Source organism: Fusarium flagelliforme, assembly GCF_020744385.1.
Source record: "Fusarium flagelliforme strain FIESC 12 MPI-CAGE-AA-0113 chromosome Unknown B0J16scaffold_1, whole genome shotgun sequence".
Lineage (NCBI taxonomy): Eukaryota > Fungi > Ascomycota > Sordariomycetes > Hypocreales > Nectriaceae > Fusarium > Fusarium flagelliforme.
Genome location: NW_025763503.1, coordinates 1,477,435 through 1,489,441, shown reverse-complemented (window position 1 = coordinate 1,489,441; position 12,007 = coordinate 1,477,435). Strand labels below are relative to the sequence as shown.

At 47.2% G+C, this 12,007-nt stretch overlaps 5 protein-coding genes across 5 annotated transcripts; 2 read left to right on the top strand and 3 right to left on the bottom strand.

Moving 5' to 3' along the window:
- Window positions 1-1,473: 1,473 nt before the first annotated feature.
- B0J16DRAFT_6894 (Asparaginase/glutaminase) lies at window positions 1,474-3,010 on the bottom strand. Its single transcript, XM_046134301.1, has one exon. It carries the CDS (start codon window positions 2,894-2,896, stop codon window positions 1,559-1,561), a length of 1,338 nt encoding a protein of 445 aa, XP_045988466.1. The 5' UTR covers window positions 2,897-3,010; the 3' UTR covers window positions 1,474-1,558.
- B0J16DRAFT_6893 (uncharacterized protein) lies at window positions 3,011-3,612 on the top strand. Its single transcript, XM_046134300.1, has one exon. It carries the CDS (start codon window positions 3,126-3,128, stop codon window positions 3,525-3,527), a length of 402 nt encoding a protein of 133 aa, XP_045988465.1. The 5' UTR covers window positions 3,011-3,125; the 3' UTR covers window positions 3,528-3,612.
- Window positions 3,613-6,732: 3,120 nt separating this feature from the next.
- On the bottom strand, window positions 6,733-8,207 carry B0J16DRAFT_326759 (cyclin-like protein). The gene is made up of 2 exons (XM_046126043.1): window positions 8,165-8,207; window positions 6,733-8,109 (listed from the first exon to the last, which is right to left on the bottom strand). Exon 2 carries the CDS (start codon window positions 8,010-8,012, stop codon window positions 6,981-6,983), a length of 1,032 nt encoding a protein of 343 aa, XP_045988464.1. The 5' UTR covers window positions 8,013-8,109; window positions 8,165-8,207; the 3' UTR covers window positions 6,733-6,980.
- Window positions 8,208-9,492: 1,285 nt separating this feature from the next.
- B0J16DRAFT_6847 (glycosyl transferase) lies at window positions 9,493-11,002 on the top strand. The gene is made up of 2 exons (XM_046134293.1): window positions 9,493-9,919; window positions 9,970-11,002. The coding sequence occupies exons 1-2, from the start codon at window positions 9,590-9,592 to the stop codon at window positions 10,882-10,884; spliced, it is 1,245 nt and encodes a 414-aa protein (XP_045988463.1). The 5' UTR covers window positions 9,493-9,589; the 3' UTR covers window positions 10,885-11,002.
- On the bottom strand, window positions 10,951-11,796 carry B0J16DRAFT_326755 (uncharacterized protein). Its single transcript, XM_046126042.1, has one exon. It carries the CDS (start codon window positions 11,603-11,605, stop codon window positions 11,120-11,122), a length of 486 nt encoding a protein of 161 aa, XP_045988462.1. The 5' UTR covers window positions 11,606-11,796; the 3' UTR covers window positions 10,951-11,119.
- Window positions 11,797-12,007: the final 211 nt, after the last annotated feature.

The window sequence follows — 12,007 nt, the reverse complement described above, 5'->3', positions numbered from 1 at the left end:
TGGATCTTTAGTGTCGGGTTTGTTTAGTCCGATATCCCGGTACAGACTTGAGTCAAGAAGGTTTGTGGCTGACGCGTTTCAACGGGAATAACGATAATGGATTAATAAACTACGAGGACATCAATGCTATTCAAAATGGTATAGAGATTCATTTTGGGTGGTTTGCTATGAAGATACTTAGTAGGTAGCTGGAGACAAGCTTCAATACTATCAGTGGAAGGAGGATAATTATGGGGAGTACGCGTGGAGCGTGGAGTGCTGTTGCCCCGGGCAGGTATCCTCTATCAACCTCTATGTTAAAGTCAATTTTTACTATTAGAGATCAGATCAACTTCATGTGAGACTCCCAAGAATAAGCTTTGAAGACGAGCATCAGCATCCTTCAACCACTAAATCGAAGATCTATAAACAAAAGTACAAACTTCCCTTTTGGGTACCTTCCGTGTTGGACGGTAATAAGATAATCTCAAAGTCCCTTGCCCGGAATAATTCATCCATTTCCATCTCATTTAAAGCTCGGCCCTTGAACCGCATTGTACTGTACATCCGCCGTTAGTGGACCTTTACGGATACAAAACCTGGAGATGATCAACCGAGATATGTACAGTACATACAGTCTCTTGCATGTGCTATGTATACTTTCATCATACCAGCCTCGACTTTCAGAAGCAATTGAAGACTCCATCGGTCCGTCTGTTCAGTCCCTGTCGTCAAGGATCTCAAGAATCAACCCAAGCCAAGTCAAGAAGGCGGCCTATTCTTAACTCCCCTGCTATAGACTTAAAGCTCATCCCCTGGACTTTTCTGCCGGCACCGGTCCGCGATTGCGTACATCTTCGCTTGTGATGTTTTTTTGCTTCTTCCGCTGTCAATCGTGCAGCTGCGGTAGGTAACTACCCTCGGCAAACTGCAGAAGGTATCAAGCGCACGACTCTGGTTGAATGGTTAAACAGAGAGACTCCACGCAAAAGTAACCCTAGGTTAATGACAGTTGTTCCGCGAGAAGTCATTGGTGATCTATGCCCACAGTATGGATTGTACCCTTTTGGTCACCAAGATCGCTTCACTTCGCACAATATGGAGAGGTTGTTGTAGTGTAATATGTTGAATACAATTAGCTATGATGATTATGCCCTTGCTTGTAAAAGCAAAACAGCTTCGTCTTACTCCTCTCTTCTCTTCTCACCAACTTTTGTAAAGATGCACGATATCATGAACAATAAAAATGACAAAAAGCCTCCGTCCCATTTTGTGGTTTCGAAAACCATTTTGCCCATCCCAAGGCACCTTTGTTGTAAAAATAAAAATAATATTCGTGATAAAAAAGCAGATAGCCGCACCCAATTTTTGAAAACGTTCGCTGGGAATAATAAGAGAAAAAAACGATGACGATGATAATAATGAAGAAATGCGCCCTGAAAATCCCTCCCGTTTTCTGATACACCGAGGTTGCCTCCGAGATGATCTCCTCTCTTGATTTGGAAATCTTGTCGCTGTTGAAAATTACCCGCCTGGTACGGGAATATGATGGATGTTGTAGTCTCGATCTTTTACCCCTTTAGTGCACTCCAGAATGCTCAAAGAGGGCCCTGATGGCATCATTGTCCATCTTGGCTTCGAGGGCCAGTTGGAGTTGAATCCTCGCTTTTTGCGGGTTCAAGAAACCCGCTCCGATTCCTGCTTCACAAGGTCCGACGAAACCGCCCTCCGGTCGCCGGCTCACTATCACGGGAATATCGGTCTCCCGGACTATACGTCGGATCTCTTCGGTGCCTTTAGAAGTCCAGAATCCAGCGCCCAAGCCCGCAAGAACAATACCCTGAGCTCCGAGGTCGATGGCTGCTTGAAACATGCCCACGCTGAGCTCCTGGTAAGCGTAGAGTACATCTACCTGAGGTAGCGCTCCAGGGGCTGTTGAGCGTCCGGGCCGACGGCCGTTGATGGGCTGCAGATCGAAATGGTGGTGGCCTAGAGGTCGTGATGGCGGGTAAAAGAAGACTGGCTGGACGTTGACGAATGTGCCCAGTAAACCGCTATCAGGGGCCTGGAAAGCGTCGAGGTGGTTGGCGTTGACTTTGGTCATGAAACGAGCTGATCCAATACGATCGTTGACGGCGATCATGACTCCTCTTCCTCGGGCACTTGCTGTTGCTGCTAATGTCACCGATGTAAGAAGGTTCATAGGTCCATCAGCGCTGATGGCAGTTGCTGGACGCATAGATCCCGTCACAACCACGGGCTTTTCGCTCTGAATAGTCAGATCCAGAAAGAAGGCAGATTCGTCTAGAGTATCGGTTCCGTGCGTTACAACAGCGCCCTGAGTAAAAGGATTATCGAGGTCTTTCTGGATCTGCCTCGACAAATCCTTCAACATGGCCGAACTCATGTCTATACTGTCTGTGTTGGCGAACTGAACGCCTCTCACATTGGCGACATTGCAAAGCTGCGGCACCGCATCAATAAGAGACTCAACTCCCAATGCAGCTGATCGGTATCCCGTAGTCTGGGCAGCTGAGCTTGCAGAGCCGGCAATGGTTCCTCCAGTAGCATAGATGGTGATGTTTGGCAGATTTGAGTTGAAACAGTTGAACTCGGAGGTCGTAAAAATCTCGGAAGGGATGCCCGTCTGTATCGGTGCTTTTTGTTGAATAGAGAAGTGAGGTTGAACATGCAGCTCCAGCACAGGAGAGCCCCAGACTGAAGCGAACCATGCACCAAAAGGAAGCAGCGCCGTCGAAGGAGCCAGTATCGCCAAGATGAGTCGCCACAGGTAAGTTGCCCACGAAGCTGACGATGAAGCCATCTTGATGGTAGATGAGGCTGCAGGCCCAGAGCAGAGAACGGGAGCAGCGGCGGCCAGAGCTCGGCCGTGAACCCTTTTAAAGCTGGGCATCATGATGTAGACTGAAATCTATAGATCAACTTGCAGTGAGTGTACTGTGATCTTGTCATGGACGCTTGTCCTTATCTCTTGCCAACAAGGTCCAGCCTGTTTCCTGAAGATGTCTAGCAGTGAGGGTATTGTGATATTAAACAAGTAATGAAAGAAAGACAGAATGACTGCAACATGATGAGAAGAGAAGAGATGCGATGCTCCCCATTCTTGTACTGGGAGTACGTACGTTATGGCTAACCCATTCCATTCCATTTGCATCTGTCTGTTTACCTATTGTACAGGTATTACATTAGTCAATTCTCCAATCTCTAGTTACTACTGTATCCATCCCATCCATGTATGTATCCATCCACAGCTCCTACTCTTGGTTACTGTAATGTACTGTACTGTCGTTACTGCTGAGCCTGAGCACGGTGCATCGGCCCGTCAGACGAATAGCAGTCTAGCATGTATTGTACTTATGGATATTATATCTTACGACCCTGGACACATGGTCTGTTCTGGTCTGACATGGTTGTTTTTAGAGAGTCAGTCTCTATCGTTCGGCAAAGAATGCCCCCTAGGAATCTTTTTACGCCAGTCAACGGCTACCAGTCCAGGGTCCTTTTTTCTCTCATTTGCAAGCCACTAAACATGGGGGAGCGGAGAGAGTTGGATGGATACTCTTCATGGATGTTGCCAGTGGACATGGACAGACATCCATATGGGGCAAAACGGTTATGGCCATGGCACGGCATGGATGCTTGTTTGCTTGCCAGCCTAGCCTAGCCTAGTTGATAACCCTGGCCTGCAGCATGCAGAATGCACGCAAGCAAGCAAGCAGGTCTGCATTACTGCATGGGGGCAGGCAGAGGACGGGAAAATATGATGAATCTCTCAAGGGTGGTACACTTGTGGGAAAGTACAGTACAAGATGTCAGTAGGGTGGCAGTGATACTAGTGGTGGTGTTGAAAAACAACGGATGGATGGATCATGTTAATGACGAAGCTGTGAGAAATATGTGCGTATTCTGCCTATTACGAGGTGCACATGTAAAGCACGAATACCTTGAATACCCGTTTATGAATGATTCATCTAGGATACAGCCAAGAGACATACATAGACCAGGATGGGTATGGATATCACAGCCACTTTGGGGGGTGTTCCAGGATATTGATAATGAATGCCCTTTTTGACAATTTCACGATTATCCGATCACTGCTTACTTACAGTTACTGTAACCCCGTTGTTCTACTCGGTTGGCCTCCATTTCAGCGGAGTATTGATGACACTGTTAGACAGATGCAACAAGGGCCGGATCAGTACATTGACTCGTGGCATGACATGCATCGAGCAAATCAGTACGTCAACTCAAGCCTTTGATATATACTCCGAGCATAATATATCGTGGATCCATACTACGTATTGCTTTAGCTATGTAGTACGCCTAAAGTATCCAGTATCCAGTATGTATGGAACTTACAACCATGACTCAGAACTAGTAGAATCAAGATTACCTCTCAGTCTAGTACTGTAACTAAAGCTGGGCATGAATACTCGTTTATCATCAAAAAGATATTTGTCTCTGACAACCACAATGTCAATGTCACAGTACCACTACCACCACTACGCCAAGGTGCACTACGCACGCAAGACGTACATACATGATTAGTCTACTTGACAGGGGATAGATGGAGCTTTTCTCCTTCTAATGGATGGATCTGTGGGGCTTCCTATCCTGGGTCACTCAGCCGAAGCCCCCGTTCCGTCTCAACAGTAACAGTATCCGTAACTTGAGGCAATTCGGACATCCGTCATGCCTTGCCTTAGCCTGTACAGCACATACAGTAAGTATCTCACTTACAGCCCGTACCTTGTCAAATTAATAGCAATCAAATCAAATCTTTCCAATTCATCCGGTCTTTTTGCTTACAGTGAGTAACCTGCTTAATTCGGCTCGGCTCTTTATCTTGTTGGTTCCGAGGCAGTGTTTGTCTGTTGGTTGCTTCAAAGCTATACTGCTCACACCACTTGATTACTGATGGTACAACACCCGTCTCTGAATTCACATGATGTTGCTGACACGCACCTCATCTTGATCCTCAGCCTAATTAATCCTCGTCTTTCACCCCAGACTGACCTTCTCCGTTAAGGAAACGAGCAGCTGTCGTCTCGTAAAAGAGGCGGATGTTGATTCCTCACGTCACACAAGCTACAAGCTACGGAAATAACGATCAGCTGCTTCAGCTTCAGCTCTGCCAAACTAGGTATCATGGTGAAGACGTGTGATACAGGGAAGAAGCCTGCATCGTCATCCCATAAATAGCCAAGACAACTCGACAAACGTTATCATAAAAAGGGTCCTCAGATCATGTTCAACTTCAACAGCTCAGACAAAACCCCCACTGAGACATTGCATTGATTGCTGTCAGTGCACAGCTGTTGAAGAAACCCACCCGGGTATCAAATTCCTTGAGCCTGTTGTCCTAGCCATAACCTAGTCTATGCAGCTTGTGTCTGCCATCAACCGACAGCGGGTCTTTTTCCTATGTACCATGTCCTTTGTAGGAAGAAGGGTAAAAAAAGAAGATTTTTTCTTTGCTTTTTCCTTCCAAACATAAAATTGACAGCCGGCGAGTCAAGGTGCTTCCCGCTGTTTCACGGCATTCCCGCCCCATCTTATTCCCACTTCTGACGACAACTCATGCCGGCACTTTGAACAAGAGTGCTGCATCGATATTGTAGACTAGGGGCCTGTCAATAACTCAGGGCAGAGCCCAGGTTGTCCAGAGTTGAATCCACATTGATTGCTATGTCCGGAATTAAGGGCCGGCCCTTCTTCTTCTCTTGAAGATATATCCACTGCGGTACAATCCGTCGGCTCTATTCCGCACCTGTATACTCGCTCACATTGTGACTTGAAGTGATAATGTATGGTGAATGGTAGTAGTGATAGAATTGGATGCTTCAAGTCCGTCGTTATCACAAAAGACCGGGTCCGAGCTGAGACACTTCGTCAGCAAAAGTCTTCAGGTCATCGCAGCCCGCATAATCGACATTGCACTGCAAAGGCGGATGGGTGGATGGAAGATGACAGGCCAGGTATCTTCTGAGACATGCAGCAGCACCCCATCTTCACCTTCTCAAAGAATCCAACTGCATATATTGTGGATGACAAGGAATACGGATAAGTAACCAGACATGTATTCTACAGTACAGCCTGACAGTACAGTACAGAACCTGTCGACTCTCCAGAGACTGCAGCTGGGTATCCGCATCACTATGGAGCTAGGGCCGAGACCTGTCAAACTGAGCAACATGCATGAAACAACAACAGCATCAACAAAGTTTGCCGACAGAATTATACTATACTATACTGTATCTCTGTTCTGTACCGTACTGTACGCGTGTATCTAATCTCAGCTCTCTATGTTGTGTCTCTGCATAAACAAAACGATGCTTCAAGGTGATGTGATGTGATGGGGAATCTGCAACCTTAGAGATGCATAACACCCATCATGGTGATTACTATTACTATTACTGTACGATCACGATCTCCTGGCAACACACACACTTTTATGCTTCTCCCTCTCTTGACACAACCATCCATGCAAGTGACCCTTGAACCCTTCGAGGAAATAATCGGGGATCAGAACATCCCATTCTTCATGACGTTAGGTGCCACCCTCCTGCGTCTTGTACTACGGTATATGCAAGTCACTTTTCCCTCCCATCTGCACGTTGTTTCCAAACATGGTGTCAGAGTATCAGAAGATTTGGCCGCTTCAAGCATAAGAGACGAAATAGGTTGGTCACTTCATGTTCGCTTAGACTAGCACTTGAGTTACCTTATTTTGGCATCCCAAGCCTTAGAGGAGGAAACTCAAGACCTACGACTAGTTTCAAAAGTACAGGAGGAACGATGTGATTAATTTAATGGATCTTTGCTTATGATCCATCGTTCAATTTGAATATTTATCGCTGTAGCGACTCCCAACGCCGCCTAAAAACATAATCCCAAGGTATAATGTAATAATAACAACGACTCCCTTTCCAGTCTCAATCTATATTGTACCTTGCACCCTTTGACCCTTGGTTCCCACTCTATGCCGCAGCGTTCACTTTTGGCAACGACTCCATGGTCGTGCCCGCCTCCTCGAGCCATTCGTTCTGAACCAACTGCTTACGCGCAGCCCAAAGCAACTTGTAGGCCGTCTTGACGGTGCCATCGCTGACCCCAACTTGCGCGGCGATTCTAGAAGATGGACGATCTTCTCCAGCAATGTGGCATGCCATGTAAATGCATGCTGCTGCAACGGACAAAGGTGATCGTCCCGCGACTGCCGAGATGTCGTTGGCCTGTTCGACCAGCCTTTCAGAAATCTTAGTAATCTTCTGCTGGTTCTTGAATCCAAGCTCTGAAACGTAGCGACGGACCAACTTCTCGCCGCCGACTGTGTTGGTTTCGTAATTCGTGACCGTGTTAAGACCTGTAGCTTCGCCATCTTGCTCTTGCAACTTTTGCAAGAAGGACTGGAGCTGCTTGAAAACTCTGCCGACCACCTTTTTGCTCACACTAGTCAGGTTGAAGATTTCTCGGAAGGTTCGAGGTACGTTGTTTTGTCGGCAAGCGATGAAGATGCAGCCTGCGATGACGGCTTCTTGAGGTTTGCCCTTGAGAAATTTGTGCTTGTCGACGAGTTTGAAGATGTGCTTGGCAGCGTTTGCGACGTTCTGACCCATATTGATAGCGTCGCAAAGTGACACAATCTCCTTATACGCGGCCATGAGATCCTTCTGCGACTTGTCCTGGTTGGTGTTGTTTTGAGTTCGCGACAGTGCTTTGTGAGCTTTGGATTCGGAAAAGGCTACAGATGTAGCAAGCTGCTGTCCCTCAATGAACTCATCTTGAGGGCCACCGACACGGCTGGGATCGTCGCCTCCTTGGTCGTCGTTGGCGAAAGTACGCCACTCGGATCGCGTGTCGATAATGCGACTGCCAACTACCATACCGCAGTCGCCGCACACGGTGTCGCCATTAGAGAACTCCTCAACAAGGTGAGGCGGATCGATCCTGCACTCGGGGCATACGAGGATGTTGCTGAGATCCTCCTGGAACGCGGGGCCTTCGGGCATGGTTGCGAAGGTTGTGCGTTGTTGAGGTAGAGGTATGTCGAAAGAAAGACGAAATACTGTAGCCAGCTTATGCTAGGTACCTACCTAGCTTAGATCACTAAGCCTTTGATTAATGAGTGGATTCTGGCTGACTAAGCTAGTTTTTAGCTTACCTGTCCCCCAAGAGAAGGAACTATCCAGAGAGCAAAAAAAAAACGAATGTTGGAAGGAAGAGGTTGAGAAAACTTGTAAGGAAGGAGTCTCCGTCTTAATATACCTGTTCGAGGGCTCTTGCCTGAACTCTCTACGAGCACTGAATCACTGCACAGTCGAAAACTTCCAGCGGATGCCTAAAGACTAAAGGTCGTTTCAGAGTCACGTATAACGATCACGTGATTCTCGACTTCCAGAAGTCTTCGTCTGAGTACCAGAAAATCCACTGCAAAGAGCATAGGGGACTAAATAATTTGGTCACTTTATGCAAGCTTAGACCTGCCCTTAGGCTAATTATTTCTGCCCCCTATGCCTTGGAGGAAATTCTCCTGCTTCCCAATCTTGGGATCTTGGAGGAGACCTTGCCTTCTGGACAGAGCCTTCTTCAAGAGGGGGGAGAGAGTCCTTATATATATCCCAAGCAGGGTGAAGGTTTGGTAGAGCTAACTTTGTCTTAATCAAGATACACTTTTTTGTGCTGGGGCATTGGTGACGCCTCATAGGATATCTGCCCAATGTGATCTATTTTTACGACAGTATTTATGTCAAGGTTTAGAACAGGCGATCGAGCTGTAAAATGAGTCACATTATGTGTGTTTATTCTCGTCGTTTGCTGTGGGTAAACTTTGTGATACTGATCTGAGTGAACTGGCTGAAAGAGATGGAGCGTATTAGTAATGATGTCGAGTAGAACATCAGCATCTGTTTTGAGTTCAATAGAACATGAAAGAAGAAAAGTTCAACAAAGAACATTTTCATCTTGGACGAGTTAAGTCGCTGTATAATGCACCTGCTCACTCTTATGTCGTCCTTTCTAAGAAGCGGCTGGAAGCTCTTGTTAGTCTGCCGTAGGACCCTGAAATCGTGTGCATTGTTACAGCCACAGCGGAGACCTCTTTGTTGCCAAGACCTTAGCAATTCTAGTAGAGCTCCTCTTTCGACGTCATTCCTTTCACCAATGATCTTTTCAATATTGCTCAGGGCTTGTTGTTTCCATATTGTAGTTTACCAGTTTGCTGTAGGAACAATGCCTTCAGCTTCAGCCAGTAGCAATTGACATAAAAATCCAACCCTCCAAGACATATTCTGCAATGTTTTAGCAAGAGATGCATCATGAAATGTCTCTTTATTTTCGTCTCTCTTTGTCCAACTCGACGCTAGAGTTTGCATTGTCCGAGGTCGGCCAATCATGCAGCTCTAATACTCCGCAGTAGGTACGTACTCTCGACTCATTCAACAGTTTGAGTCAATGGGACAAACATTCAAAAAGTTGCACAAAGACGAGACAGACCCCGATCGATTCTTGCCTCAGTCGTACTTGTTCAGTATATACTATCAAGTCTCTGTTTTTACCTCGAAATACTCCTCATCAAAACCACAAAAAAATGGCATCTCAATCTCAGAACACTGGGCAGAATGACCTCCCACCTGTCAATATCAAACCTCTTCTCACCAAGCTCTGGCCTACCGAGTCTGCTGTCTCTCCCCAGGAGATTGCCGAGGCCATCTCTCACTTCTTCACAAACCAAGTCACAGAGGCTCAAACGGCCTCTCTGCTTATGGCTCTACATTTCACCAAGCTTGATTTCAGAGCAGATGTCCTCGCTGAGTGTGCCCGTGTTATGCGGGAAGCAGCTGCACCTATCCCTGTAGAGGAGCTCAGGAAAGTCATTGAGCAAAGGGGGCGAAAAGAGGGAAACTACGGAGGTGGACTAGTGAGTCTATTATCCATGTCTGTTCGTTGAGTGATTGCTAACATGCCAAGTGTGATATTGTTGGAACTGGTGGTGACGGTCATGATACCTTCAACATCAGCACCACATCATCTATCCTGGCCTCAGCCCTGCTCATGGTCTCTAAGCACGGTAACAAAGCCAGCACCTCAAAGTCTGGAAGTGCTGATTTGGTCGCCTGCATGAAGCCTCGGGCTCCCGTCATCAGCGCTGTCCGCCCAGACACATTGGTCAAGGCGTACTCAGAGACCAACTACACTTTCTTGTTTGCCCCTGTGTTCCACACCGGCATGCGCTACGTTGCACCTATCCGTAAGCAGCTTCCTTGGAGGACAGTCTTCAACAACCTAGGCCCCTTGGCCAACCCTGTCGAGGACGTTCTTGAGGCCCGTGTCATTGGTGTTGGTAGAAGAGATCTTGGTCCCGCCTTTGCTGAGGCACTGTGCATGGCCGGCTTCAAGAAGGCTCTCATCATTTGCGGTGAGGAGGATCTCGACGAAGTTAGCTGCGCTGGAAACACCCTGTGCTGGAAGGTGACCGAGACCAGCCCAGGAAAGCTCGAGGTTGAGCACTTCACTGTGCACCCCAGTGACTTCGGTCTGAGCACTCATCCCCTAAACACAGTATCCTCTGGCAAGGAACCCGAGGAGAACGCAGAGATTTTGTCTCGGATTTTGCACAACGAGCTCCCTGACAACGACCCCATTCTCGAGTTTGTTCTTCTCAACACTGCCGCTCTCCTTGTCACATCTGGTATCTGCGAGGCTGATACCAGCAACATGGGTGAGGGAGACGATGGCAAGGTCATCACTGAACGCGGCCCTGGCGGCATGCGCTGGAAGGAGGGTGTACGAAGAGCTCGCTGGGCTCTGAAGAGCGGCGAGGCCTGGAGACAGTGGGAAAAGTTTGTCAACGTCACAAACGAGATCCAAGGTCAATCTGTTTAAGAGTTGTAGATTTGATGATATTATAGGTGAAATGGTATTTACAGAATCGAAGCTTAAATTACAAGATACGCCTTATATGCTGAAACATGACCTCAGAGTTTTAAACGCCGTCGGGCTCGTGATATATTATATGCATCTCCTTCGTGGGTGTTCGTTCGTGTCAAATAAAGGTGGTATATATGTCGTTGTAGTTGCAGTTTCATCGTGGTGCCTTCTTCATGCTTTGGTATTAGGGCTATGGGAATGCTCTTTCAATTCCAGGTGAAGCTGGGCTTAATGTTGAAATTGTTGATGTTGGGGAGGTTGGAGAATAAGGGTTCGTCGAGCTGGATCCAAAAGATTGTGGTTGAGGTCGAGATGAAGAAGAGCCTCCACGAGTCTGTATTCTCGTGCGATCGACCCCGGGATGAGATCGCATCAATGTTGATTTGTTCCGCTGAATGTCTGCTTCGTATGCCTTCCAGTCTGTTCTCAGACTTGTGTTGCTATCTTCCTCCTCGGTGTCGTAGTTATTATCTCCAGCCCGCCCGGTCGCTCTCGAGGAAGCGCGGCTCTGCAATGATTTTCGAATCATGATTGATCTTTGATGGTCTTCGTTGTCTGACTTGCTTAGGTCTGACTTTGTTCTTTTCTTTTTGCCAAGACAAAATGTAGTAGATGGTTCATCATGGCGACTCTGGCGTGGCTTCACCCACGAGCAGAGGTAGCTGAAGATAGGCATGGTAACGAAGGAATAAAAACGAGAGGAAAGAAGAGAACAAATGAAAGGATGGACGAGGAAGTCTTGACATGTCGCGGGTTACTGTACTTTATAATAAGTTTTCAAGACATTCCAGGCCTGTAGTGGTGTGTGAAAATGCCGGGGAAACACCCACAACAAAGCAAAAGAAGCAAGCCATAATTCTAAATGGGATGATCCTAGCAACGGGGAAACGGTTGTACGCCGCAATGCCACGTAAGGTTATGCTACTCTACTTTACTCTATCTGTCTTGAGCTTAAAGTTCTTGGGCTGATCAGCGGTCTTGTATGGGCGCACAATGGCTTGCACTCTTGAGGCGCGGTTCTATAAATGGGTCGCAAAGCCAGGGATGACATTCAGGGTCCAAGAAAACGAGAATACAT

Coding starts and splice junctions, on each gene's coding strand:
- B0J16DRAFT_6894 (XM_046134301.1), bottom strand. CDS start 2,896: ATGATGCCCAGCTTTAAAAGGGTTCACGGCCGAGCTCTGGCCGCCGCT.
- B0J16DRAFT_326759 (XM_046126043.1), bottom strand. CDS start 8,012: ATGCCCGAAGGCCCCGCGTTCCAGGAGGATCTCAGCAACATCCTCGTA.
- B0J16DRAFT_326755 (XM_046126042.1), bottom strand. CDS start 11,605: ATGCCTATCTTCAGCTACCTCTGCTCGTGGGTGAAGCCACGCCAGAGT.
- B0J16DRAFT_6893 (XM_046134300.1), top strand. CDS start 3,126: ATGGCTAACCCATTCCATTCCATTTGCATCTGTCTGTTTACCTATTGT.
- B0J16DRAFT_6847 (XM_046134293.1), top strand. CDS start 9,590: ATGGCATCTCAATCTCAGAACACTGGGCAGAATGACCTCCCACCTGTC. Junction 9,920..9,969: donor GAAACTACGGAGGTGGACTA/GTGAGTCTATTA, acceptor TAACATGCCAAG/TGTGATATTGTTGGAACTGG.